The sequence below is a fragment of the Crocodylus porosus genome, unplaced genomic scaffold, assembly GCF_001723895.1.
Source record: "Crocodylus porosus isolate Cpor-Errol unplaced genomic scaffold, CroPor_comp1, whole genome shotgun sequence".
Classification (NCBI taxonomy): domain Eukaryota; kingdom Metazoa; phylum Chordata; order Crocodylia; family Crocodylidae; genus Crocodylus; species Crocodylus porosus.
Window position 1 is genome coordinate 27821266 of NW_017728948.1, and position 13332 is coordinate 27834597.

Genomic DNA, 13332 nt, shown 5'->3' on the forward strand with positions numbered 1-13332 from the left:
CCCACCCCCACTTTGATTTACTAGCTGGATGTTGCTCTCCAAACTGCAAGGCTACATATCAGCTATTAGACTGGTATCAGCTAAATAGGGCTGGCTAATAATCAGCCATTGGTATCGGCCAGAAAAATCTTCATCAGTGTACCTCTAGTTCCTTTAAAAATACAACCAGCTCTCCTGGACTCCTTTCTCCTTGAGACTGGCTTCCCAGGAAAGGCCATACTTAAGGAGGTTTGAGTTAGTGACAACACTCTGTTGCTCTCCTTTCTTCCTTTTGTCAGTATCCTGAACTTGATCATCTCGTGGTCACTTCTGCCCAGACTGCCATCGACTTCTACATTCCCCCACCACTTGTTGCCTGTTTTTAACCAGCAGCTGAAGAAGAGCACAGCTCTTCAACACTTGTGCCAAGAACTTATCCGCTACACACTCTGAAAACTTCCTGGATTGCCTGTGCACTCCTTTATTGCCTTCCCAGCATGTCAGGGTGATTGAAGTCCCCCATTAGAACTAGGGCCTGAGATCTGGAAACTTCCGCTAATTGTCTAAAGAAAACCTCATCTACCTCATTGTCCTGATCCCAAATCCTACACAATCAGTAAAAAGGGCCCATGCCTCTGAGCATAGCCCTAGTTCCACTGCAAAGGTGAAGGGACGGTAAGCATGCCCTGCCCCTACTATGGGTTGCTGCAGAATGTACTTGACAGTCCTGGTTATTGCTCTGGAATAGGTTAGGGCCCTAGCACAAGGCCAGTTTGTTCACTGGATAGATAGGGGGCATGGAGTATTGTACCCTGGGACACTGAAGGTGTCAAGCCAAGCCCTATCACTGAATATATAACATGCTGTATGTTCAAATTAAGACATCATACAAACCAGCTGCAAAGATGGTCCACATTTAATGAGTAACATCTTTGAGGCTGGTAGTATGTTAATCATGTGAAAAATGCAACATTTGCCAGACACTTAGGATAGGGGAGGTGCAATGAGACAGATCAGGACATGCAGTGCAACAAACTCACCTTCACTTCAGTCCACCACACCAGGGGAGTAACTGCCAAGGACTTTTCCTTTAAGTCCCAGAAGCAAGTAAGAATCCCTCTCTCCCTTCCACTCCAGGCCCAGCAGCATGCTCCTTTCCCCATCCTTCCTTCCCCACCTCTCCCACGCACTGCTGCATTGTCTCCAGCTCTCCTGAGGCTGGGCTGGAAGTTCCAGAGCTGCTGCTGTCCACTCCAGCTAGGCTCCACACAGGGCTGGGCTCAGCCAGGAACAGCAGCCATGGCAGGCAGGTTCCTCCTCTGTGCCTAGTCCCCCTGGGTATTCTCTGCCTGCCCAAGAACAGGAACAAGGGAAGGGAACCTGTCAGCTGTCATTGTTGTATCTAAACCTGGCTCCCTGTGCAGCCCCACAGGATAGGAGCAGCTCCAGAGACCGCCCCCAGCCCCTCGGCCAGCTGGGGACAGCAGCAGCAAAGAGACAAGGAAGGAAAGACATGGGAGGGAGGGGATAAGAGGAAAGATATGGGGGGGGAGGGGAGAACACAGGAGAATGGGAGGGAGGAGGAAATTATTTTTACTGTCTTACCAGACTTAAAATAAAGTGTCCTACTGCTAGTCTCCCTGTCCTCATAAGGGGGGAGCAGGGGTGCAGCCACCCCTTCAGTGCATGTTGCTATTGCCACACACCTCTTTGCAGGATTCTGAATTTGGCCAAGGCCTAAGAGATACTGTACAATTGGTTTCCATTGGCTTTTTTCTCCCTGTTCCTGCACTTACATTTCTCCCTTTTCTTTTTTCGGATTTGCCATTTCCTCCTCCCATGTAGCTTCTAAAAGTTTGCCAGATATCTCCAGGGGTACATCATGGCCCAGTCTGACAAACACTGGGCTAGAATATCTCCTTCAGACAGATGACAACAATGCCTTAGTTATCCATGTTTTCATGTTTCCCAGCTGGACTACAGCAATGCAAATACATATATTAGATGTGAAGTCTTCAAACACTTAGTACTAAGTTACTTGAAACACATCACTCTATTATGGTTGCTTCAGAGAATTCCAAATTAAAGTTCAAGATCTTGTTTCAGTCTGTATCTTCAAGACACTACATGGCCTGGATTGAAATCTTTAAAACTGTCAAAGCTTCTGAAATGAAAACCATGGTCATTAACTAAATTCCTCAAGCCCAATGAAACTTTGTAGAAGTATAAAGCCCACTGCACGGGAGAGAGACCTGTACAGGGCTGTGAAAGGAATCTGAAGCCTCACAAACCTTTGATTTTTCTTTCTCTAATAATACAAAGCAACACACCCTTATAACTCCCCCTAAACACCCACTGAAATCATGACACCACAGCAAACACTTCTCTCAATGGGGAAAGCCTGAAAAGAGCTAGTCATACTACTTAATGTACTACTGAAACCTCAGGTACCACACTTGGACCAGCAGTGTAAGAACACACAATAGCCCTACTCAACTGAAAGTCTTAACAGATGCTATATTGCATATTAAGAAACCTTTTCAGTTTTCCCTAAACTAAGGAAGTTATTTTAATATCCACATTTTAAAGGACATTTTTACTACTCTTTTAGATTTTTGAAAACCTGCCTATATATAACTAAAAATTAAACTAAGCAAGAAAACCTAGCAATAAATTTCTTGTTGAATGCTTGTACATCATTAACAACTAAATCTCATGACACAAAGGCTACCCTAAACTATTGTTTAATTAAATGTCAATGCAACTTTAGACAGATATCGTCTGAGGGAAGAAAAAAATTTCTCCCATGGAAAAGCTGCAGCAAATTTTCAAAGAGTGTTACAAGTCAAAAATTCTATTCAATTATAAAAACTGAAAAAGTAACAGCATGAAACCTTATATATTATGTCAAAAACAAAGGTCGTTTTATAAAACAATAAATCTCTATGTGAATGCATTTCATATTTTTATGAGAATGGAGGAATGTCTCAACTTACACACCTAAATTAAGCCGACTGCACAGCAGTACTCTGGAGATTTCCTCATCATATGGAATAGCTTTTGAGGAAAGAAGAGCTCAGGGAGTTCTCACAGTTTACATCTTTCTGAATTTTCAAATACCCAGTTCTAATTATTGTGTTCCTAGAGGTTGCACAACTACAAAACCACCCTGGCTTTTTTCTCCAAACACTGCCCCATGTAAAAAAATATTTTCATTCTCTTTCTTTTTTTGTTAGTTGTGGTAGCAGCACACTCCTGCAGACCCGTATATGAGCTGACAGTGCAACATTGAATGGTATCTGCTCAAACATAGTTACTAAATTAACTGACATACCGCACACCCCTACATAAGAGATGCACCTTGTTTTGGGAAGGCAGAATGAATTTAAAACAAGATTTTTCCAGAGACCAGCTCCCCCAGGGCTAACTACCACCCCCCCCAGCCACTTGGAGCAGAGGTGGAGTCCAGCTATCAGTGTCACTTTTCCCCTACTGCTCAGACAATACCACTACTGTCAACCCAGAGTCAACCTGTAGCTGTTAACCCCGCAGCCAGGAGAGGGAGAGTAATGCTAATGACCGACTCTGCTCCTGCTTCATTAGGCCAAAGAAATCAGCCATGGGTGATCTGCTACTGCCCCCTGCCACCATTTCAGCACCCCCCTGCCTCCATTCTGCCACAGAAATCAGTTTGCTTGCTTAAGACACATATCCTAACTTTGGATAGTCAATTTTCAGGGAAAAGATGCATATGGTATGCAAATCAATATGATACTTACCAGCAAATGGAGTACACTGTCTATACACAGTTCCACTGCACATGTGCTGCAATTCCTTGAGCTAGGAAGCTTTTTTTTTGCCTGAGTAGTACCAGTTTTGTGTGTAGGGGTGTTGATACATGTGCTCTGAGAGGTGTTTGGGGGTCCTTTAATTAGCGCAGCTTGGAGAGCCGCACTAATTAAAAGTGCCCAAAGAGTCGCATGTATCGGTGCCTCCATGCTGAAAAATGGCAGCGGGGCAACTTGAACTAAAACTCACTAAACAAACTTTAGTTTAAAGTGCCCAGTCACCATTTTTCAACACAGGGACACTGATACACATGATGCTGGAGGCTGCTGGATTGCATTAATTTCTGTGCTCGAGTCTGCACTGACACTCCAACATCGAGTCTGTTCCAGCACAGTGGAACAAGGTCCCTGCACGTGTATAGGAGCCCTAGGTTTCCTTGCGTCTCCCATGCTCTGTACTTAGGTCATAAAAAGGTACTGTATTAATTCTGCCTCAGTTCCCTTTCAGCCACAAAATCCCAGGCCGTCAGGTCTCCCAAAACAGAAAATGTAGGTGTAAATTGGAAATACATCTCAAAAAACCTCAGGTCAGTAATAAAGGACTTTTCCTTCTCCTTTGTGTGTTTACATGTGCACATTCCCTATAAAAGTATAAATAGATGTCACCAAATGAAGTAGAACAGGTGTGCTGGGAAACATCCCAGTGCACTGGACAAAACCCATTGTCCCCACACAGCTGAAACGTGCGTACAGCAGAGCAGGCATAGGAGGCTGCCGGAGGACAGAGACAGAAAAAGAGGGAAAAAGTAAAAAGGGGTAAGAAATGTACTCTCAAGAGTACATAAGAAAAGGCACAAGGCTTACCAAAACCTGTAAGCTGAATGCGGTGAAAAGAGAATGCCCTCAAGCCAAGGTGATTGAGAAAAACTCTGGATGGCAGGGATGCAGACCTCCCACTGAAACTACTTATAAGCCTGTACACGGCTTCCTTTACACATTCAGCGCAGAGCACAAGAGGCAGAATATATACATACCATATGGGTACTGTTACAGTACAAAGAGCACTCCAAGCTTTAGTGCTTGATATGCTTATGTACCTACAATGGAAATATGCAAATGGACTAGCACTGAAAGGAGAACACGTCTATTTTTAATTTTCTGAATGAGTGTTTCAAAAACAAACTGGACAGTTTCCTGAAAAGACTCACACTATCATCAGCCAATTGATATCAACAAACACAAGAAATATGAGGTGCTCTTTGACTTCAGTTATCAACTTCTCACCTGAGACCACGATCTGTGATCTGGTAACATCCAGACAGACTGAGGAACTGAAGACTTCGTGCAGTCTCTTCATCTGATTTTTCACACCCAGAGTATGCCAAGTCTTTTCCCTCTGACTGTCTAGTCCTTGCTGTTTTTTTACACAGTGCAGAGGGCTCTGGAAGTGCTCGTATAGTTCTTAGTGCCGTTCCAGCACAACAAAATGAGTGTCCGCAATATGTCAAGGCAGCAGAAGCACAATGCTGCTGCCAACAGACAGTAGTCCTTAGTCCAAAAATGTCTTTATTATAACAAGATGCTGAACAACTAAGATTAGATGCTGGTTCCATCAAACAAAGTCCCTCGACATTTCTGCGTCGCCATTCTGCAGCATCTTCAATATCAGCCAGATCATCTGAATCTAACATCCAGACATAGGCAGAGCTGAACCCTTCAGAGCTGACAGGCTTACTCCAATTATGCTCGTTACCTTCTCCCTCAATAAGATTTTCATTATTTATGTCACGCAAACAAGTATATTTCTTGTTGGACTGCATAGCATTGTCCTTGTTTCGCCACACAGTCTTCACGTTCCTGTTTCTGCAAATTTTTGGTGCTCCTTTGCTGTTGTGAGCTGACAGGATTCCCAAAGCTCTAGAAATCCTCTCCATGGCCACATCTGTGATTTTTTCACAACCAGACAGATCAAGATGGCGAAGACTCTGGCAACAGCCAACCCAAGACCAACTGAAATTAGAAAAGTGTGTGCAGTTATGGTAATAAAGATTTTACAAACAATTTCTCTAGGCAAGAAAGAGTCTGGCTTCCACAAAGAAATTAAATTCTAATACTAATATTTATACTTCAATTGCTTCAGCTCTGAAAGAACTAGAGAAAATAATTCATTAGAATCATAGAAAATTAGGGTTGGAAGGGACCTCAGGAGGTCATCTACTCCAGCCCCCTGCTCAAAGCACAATTGCCGTAAGAACTGATGTGTACGCACCCAAAAAGGCTAAGTTCATCTAAAGGAACAGAGAATACAACATATTCAATAACATTACTGCAAAATAGAATGGTAAAATAGGAACATTAGCCCTCAGAGATCCACAACTGTTTAACAGATTTACAAGGCAGCCTGTAGACAAGAGAAATAATGTAGTTGCATCTTCACAGTACCCTGGGCAAGGACTGTAACTATCACCAGATGCCTGACAAAATGATGTGGGTGGAGATGGTTGAGGCTCACTGTCTTGTGGGAGGCACAAGGGTCTTTGTTCTTCTGACAGAAATTAAGTACTCTGCATCAAGTAACTTCCACAGAAACTGCATCTTTCTAGAGAGCTCACTGCTTTTAGCTTTTAGGAAGCTGTAATATTTTCTAGCACAGCTGACAAAGTATTGTTACCTGTTCAACATATGAAATAGACCCTACATATACTAGGAAGTCTCTCTCACTGGTTACAAACTCTAATAGTATCTCATAGACCCTGTAATCCTCATAATCCCCACATGAGAACACACTGGCTACTGAAACATGTAATTTTAGACTCTAAAACTACACAAAGACGTAACAAACTAGTGCAGGCCTCACGTCTCTAGTACCTCACTGAAGTCAATAAAATTTCTGCAGCCTTTTCTGTAAAACTCAACAGAAGTCCTTATGAACAGAGCTCTATTCTACCTGATTGCACATTACAAATAGTTGCACTCCAAATATTAAGCTATATCAGCCCTAGAGCAACAGGGAAAAAAAATCTGAGTCAATACACAGCCTAGGTAACCTTCAAGAGTGAGTTTTAATATTACAACCCAATTCAGTTTTTATGCATGGTTATATTCAGGATTCTGTACAACAGTAAAACAACAAAAGCTTTTACATACGTTCCATTCCAAGGTTATAAGCTTTGCTTGCTGTTAGGTATAAAATTAATGTTACTTTAATGTGACTGTTGGTTACTGAAGTATAAGTTCTGTACTGGTCACTGCAATGCTGATGCTGTTTCAACAGGAAAAAAAAAATCTATAAATACTATGTTTTAAAATCAAGTAGCTAACCTTTCAAATGCAGAGTCTGAAATATCAGTTTGAGTTAAATCCAAATATTCCAAGTTAGGACACAGTTCCAAGATCTGTCTAACCTAGAAAAGGAAGAGCAAACAGAAATAATGCAAGCAGCTTATACGGGAAACCACGGAGACAAGACAAATGAACAGTTAATTTGAGTTGCAACTCAAACACCATTCACTTTTAAATTAAAAGCACAGCAATTAAATATCTGTACTGATTACAGATGGCACACCATACTTATTAACATACAAGGGTTGACAATACTTGCCATTTTGCTAGAAATTGCTGAACTGTAGGCCAGTACTAGTGATTTCACTGAAGTGCCCACATATGGGAGAACATTATGAATTAAGCCATGAAGTAAATGTTTTTCCTTCTGTGCTACATTAATGGCAAGCGACTCTTCCGCAGCCTCTTCTACAAAATAAATGAGAGAGGAAAAAAACAACAAAAAATTAATAATGAATTTTGATCAATTTAAAGTTCATCTCACCTTCTTACATCCAGGATTTACAAACCATAGGTTTCGAAAGCCTACAAATTTTGTACCTGAAATAATGCAAAGAAGAAATTAATAAAAACACAAGTTTTACTGAAATCTGGCTCCAGAGAGCAGGCTGCAAAGATGTGGGTCTACCACCGGTTTATCTTGCTGCTAAAGAGCTCAGAAAGGCTGAGGAATGTGTCTTACAGATTGTGCATAATTTCGAACTTTACAGATTGCTTCCAAAACCTTAAAACACCACCATAATCAAACAAGCAAAGTGCACAATACTCTGTGTTTTGTGGCCCTCTCACACCAAAAATTCTGGAATTGGTTGAGGCTCACTGTGTCTTCATAGTTTCATAGTTTCTAGGATCGGAAGGGACTTGAGTAGATCATCTAGTCTGACCCCCTGCCAGGGCAGGAAAGAGTACTGGGGTCAAACGACCCCAGCAAGGTGTTCATCTAACCTCCTCTTAAAGACCCCCAGGGTAGGAGCCAGCACCACTTCTTAGAGACAAGCTGACTCTTGTTAGAGACAAGACACAAACGAACACTCATTTGAGTTGTAATTCAAATACCATTCACTACTATTAAATTAGAAGCACAGAAATTAAATATTTTACTAATTACAGACAGCACATCATACTTATTAATACACAAGGACTGACAATACTTACCATGCAGCAGGTAAAGCTGCCAATTACCTCTGCATTGATAATCCCACATATGGCACACTGAACTGATCAGACCAGAGATTACACAGGATCATGGTTGTGGTCTACAAAGCAGACAGCAGTCTGCAGACTCAAAGAGTGCTAGCAGTAAGAAAACTATAGTATGCCATCAAAAAGTACCATTGTACCCAAAAGGATTCCAAGATCATAGTCTTTCTACCACAATATTTTTAATGTCAGTTTTATCATGGAACTTGCATACCAAAAGGGAAGTACTACTCTAAATTTCATCTTTGAGATGGGGAACTTTTGTCAAAGAGAAAAGGCTAGAATAAAACACCTACAACCTTGCCCTCCCAATGTTCAATTCATGATGAAAAAAGCAGAGAGCTGGAAAGGAGGCAGCCAAATTTGAGATAGGAAGCATAATTTACAGCCAGGCTACAGTAGCACAAAGTCATAAAATTTGCAGCTATCAAATCGCAGATTTTTTTTAAATGACTTATGTTGTTTTTGACATTTGTTTTTTTGGGGTTTTTTTGTTTGTTTGTTTGTTTTAACTGAGAGGCAACTGAGTACCAACAATGGAGGTGGAAGATGCTTCTACTGCTTTGCCTTTGTAAAGAAAAATAAAGTATAAATAGCTAATACAGGCATCTACTCGTTTTATTGCGCTTCGCTTTATTGCGCTTCGCAGATATTGCGTTTTTTACAAATTGAAGGTTTGTGGCAACCTTGCGTCAAGCAAATCTATCGGTGCCATTTTTCCATGATGGTTAGCCTTTTTAGCAATAAAGTATTTTTTAATTAAAGTATGTACATTTTTTTTTTTAGACATAATGCTATTGCACACTTAGACTACAGTATAGTGTAAACATAACTTTTATACGCACTGGGAAACCAAAAAATTCGTGTTACTCGCTTTATTGCGATATTCGCTTTATTGCGGTGGACTGGAACCGAACCCGCAATATCTCCGAGGTATGCCTGTACAGAGCAAATATATCTGGAGACCTACTATACCCCACAACATATAAAAGCTGTGAGCTAAACACCTAAGACTAAGTAAAGAATTCATTTAATTTTAAGCATAGCAGTTTAATCTTCATTTACAGCTGCCAGCTGAAACTGGCCAATAAAGTTCAGATTCAAACTAGGTTATATGCACTGCCATTTATTCATAACAGCGTGTATAATAAAAACAATTAAGATAAAGTTTTGTTCTTTTTAAAGTTATCTGTATTTGCCTCTGTAAAATTATAGCTGTGTGATAGCAACTCTTCAAGATTTCTGTTTCTTTATCATGAATGAATTTTCATAGCAACTGGATTTAGATTTTGCTTACCAGATTCATCTACATCAGCATCTTCATCCCACTCCTGAAAAGCACGACTTTCATCTTTTCTATTTTTTACCCATTCCTCATCAGGTTCTGTCTCAAGATCATCTGCAGGACCACTGTACCAGTCACCTACCCAGCCAAAAAAGGAAATAAATTAAAAAATATTGTAAGAAACATTTGGTCTTTAAAAATGAAAATTCCAATAATAATTTGATTTTATATGTTAGGGTCTAAGGAAATGACATTTAGGATTTTTTTATTTTTTTTTTTAACTTAACATTTCTTGAAATTGGAATGAGCCTTTAGATCAGCTGCTGCTCTTGTAGTATGGTCCTAAAGAGGGTGAAACTGCACCACTGTGCTCCCTCTGGATCTGCCCCTGCAGTCACTGTTAAGTTAATGTACTGTTCTGCCTTTAAGTGGGATCTAATTTTTTGGATTTTTATTTATTCCTCTGGTATGTTCCAGAATAGGAGAACTTATCAATGAAACATTTGGATTTTGTTCATTCTAAAATTCAGAAACTAAACTTTGATGTAATCAACCCTGACGTTGCACAGAAAATCCATGAAATGACTTAAATCAGCAAGTTTCTTTTTTATTAAAAACATCCCCAGGATTTACTGATCATGGCATTTAGTCATAAGGCAACCACTGTGGAAGAAAACAAGCCTACTTCCTGCATCTACAGATTGTAAGTTCTCAATTATACATTCCATTAGAAAAGCTCATTTTCTATAAGGCAGCCAGACAGGTATGAATTAACCGCGTTTCTTATTTGAACAGCTTATATGGTAGCAGTGAGATGATCAACTAGCTGAGAGGTGCTTACTGTAAAACAAGAGGTTGGTAGAGTAGCTGTTATTTGGTGGGCTGGAGGGGGGCGGGGATGGGGAAGGGAGGTTGGATGCTGTTGCTTGTGTCCTTTATATTCAATTGTTACAATATATAAGGCAGGGGTGGGCAAAATACAGCCTGCAGGCTGAATCCGACCCACCAGGCCATTCTATCCAGCCTGTGGAGCACCTAAAAAATGTAGTAAATTAATATTTATTTGCCCTGGCTCCCTTTCAAAGCTGACTGGAGACAGGGACAGTAGGACCCAGAGGGAGCCCTCGGCAGGCTTGCAGGCTTGAGCAGCCCTGGCCACCCCCAGCCAGTTCCCAGCTTTCTTGCCCCTGCCCTGCTCCAGCAAAAGGTGGCTGTGGCTCCCAGCTGCATCCCTGGACTGCGCTAGTAGGGATGTGTATGTGTGTATGCACATGTAGGCAGGCACAGAGGCAGAATATGCGCATGTCTGCAGGCACAGGAGTAGAGTGTGTGCATGTGTGCGCATGCAGGCACGGGGCCAGAGTGTGCACGTGTGCAGACATGGGGCCAGAGTGTGCGTGTGTTTGTAATGCGAGTCCCACATACACACCCCTCCATACACATGCACCTACACTTCCCCTCACACTGCCATACACAAACCCATCACCCTCCCCTCAAACTCACCCACCCCCAACATACCCACACCTCCCACAAACCTATATCCACCCCCACACAATATACAAGTGTAAGACTTCATTTTAAGCTACTGTGCAATCACCCCTATGTACACTACACAAATGCATGTAAATCAGGACAAAAATATTTTTTGAAATCAAATTAATGAATGTTGTAGATGATCGCTTTTTAGAATATAATTTGGTATTTTTCTGGTTCTGAGGCAGCAAAACCCCTTGCTGAAAGGAGTACTTCTGAGAGCAAGGGGAGGGACTTCTGGTGGCGAATGTCAGGGGTTAGGGGGTGGGACTTCTAGTAACAAGATAGTGACCAGGGGGTGGGCCACCTGTCAAGGAATAGGGCTACCCATGCAGCTTACCAAAACTCGGTAATTGCCTGCCCCTGCTCTAAAGCAAGAGAGAGTGTCAAACCCACTGGTCTCCCATGGGCTTGAGCCCACATCAGTATTAATCCTCATGGCTCCCAGAACCGCTGCTTTGATGCAGCTCCAGAAGCCAAGGAATTAAAGCTGCTGCCATTCGCCCCACTTTTCCCCTGCCACCAAACTTAGTTCCCAGCGGTGACTAAAAGCTCTGATTTTGGTGGTGGATAAGGGGAGTGGGGAGGAAGGGAGTGTTACTCCTAGATTCTGGAACCACACCAAAACAGCAGGGTTCCATGCTGCCGCTACAGGGGCTCCAGCAGCTACAACGACAAGTCCTGTGGAGTGAATGTGGCCTGCAGAGGTGGGTGGTCTTGTCCGTAGAGCTTCTCATGGCCCAGATGACCAATTCTGTAGGCCGTGTTTGACACCCCTGCTCTGTGATATTACTTAGATTAGAAAAGTTACAGTATTTAAAACTAATACTGCCAACACAGACTGGAGAGGCAAAATCTAAAACAAACCTGAATCACTGTGGTAGTTTTGTACAATTGAACAAGTTGTACATTTTAAAGCCTGAGAAACAAAGGCTCTGCACTGAAAGTTATTTGAAAGCACTGAATTTAGCCCTGATTTATTCAAAGGTAAATATGCCACTGTTTGGATAGGATTCCACTAAATGTGTCCACAGCTTGCGACAGATTAACCTGTTTGCACATCTACCAAGTTAAATTTGTGCAAAACCCTACACAGGCAACATGGTTTGTTCTTTGCTTAAATCATATAATTTGGTTCAGTAAATTTACCAATACAAACCAGTTATAGCAAGCACTAAACCAAATCTAAATGGTTCACACAAGGGTGTGCAGCAATTCAAGTGATCCACTTAAATGTGTTCAGTTAAAATATAACAACTTCCCACAGACAAAAACCTGAGTTGCTTTCCCCAGCCACTGAAATTTCAGCTGCAGCTTTCCTTAAGCTCAACTCAAGCGAAGAAGGAAAATCTTTAAAAGAAAATCTCACAATTCTAAAATGTTTTGTGAAGCATTTTGCTTAAAAAATTAAACTTTTGCCAAAAAAATGCCTATCCAGTCAACTGAGTGCTCAGGTTTGAGCATCTTGTAACTTCTTTAGGAGAGGATTACCAGCCAAAACCAGAACCAAAATTAGTGTTTAAACAACTGAAACACATGCACAACTTTTTTTGAGGCTGTCTTTATAAGCCATAAAGGAATGGCTTTCCTTTATGCTTTGTATTTCACTATTAAGTTTTGTTATCTATTACACTTCTATCTACTAAAAACGTAAAGCTGTAACCAATATAAAATATTTATGTCACGGAGTGGGTGCAGGGGCGGCCGTGATCCCGCTAGCGCCCCCAGCCATGTCCAATTAAGTGATCCAGCACCTTCAACTCACCCATCACGTCTCTGATGTTGTAAGTTCAGTAAGGGAGGCTGCTTTGTCTCGCCTTGGACACTATTCCGCTCTATGCCCCGTTCCGCCTTATGGGCGATGCGTGCCTCCAACCTCCCCTTTAGCACGCCCCAAGCCTCGCAGTTCTTCGTGGACAATATCTGGTCCTTCCGTCTCCCTGCGCCCTGCCAGGCGCCTCTGGGTTAGCCTCACAACCAGCGCCCCCTTGTCTTGCGCCTCCGGGTTTGTCTCGCCCAGGCTATACCCCACTGGACCTGTCTTACTCTTTCTACGCACCTCGCCCCCTCAGGGGGCCTCTTGCCCATCTCTGGGCTTTCCCACCCCTCTCGGGGTCTCTGCCACGCTTCTCACGCTTGCCGCCCACTCTGGGGCCTACACTGCACTCCTCGCGCTTGCCGCCCTCTCTGGGGCCTACACTGCAC

At 42.2% G+C, this 13332-nt stretch overlaps 1 protein-coding gene across 1 annotated transcript in view; it reads right to left on the reverse strand.

Annotated features, from left to right (window-relative positions):
• FBXL5 (F-box and leucine rich repeat protein 5) overlaps nt 1–13332 on the reverse strand; it is a 68715-nt gene that overhangs the window by 17593 nt on the left and 37790 nt on the right. Inside the window, exons 6-9 of the mRNA XM_019552971.1 lie at nt 9607–9732; nt 7369–7517; nt 7089–7171; nt 5052–5777 (exon numbers count right to left, since the gene is read on the reverse strand). Coding sequence (XP_019408516.1) covers nt 5052–5777; nt 7089–7171; nt 7369–7517; nt 9607–9732 — 1084 coding nt within the window. The remainder of the gene's footprint in view (nt 1–5051; nt 5778–7088; nt 7172–7368; nt 7518–9606; nt 9733–13332) is intronic.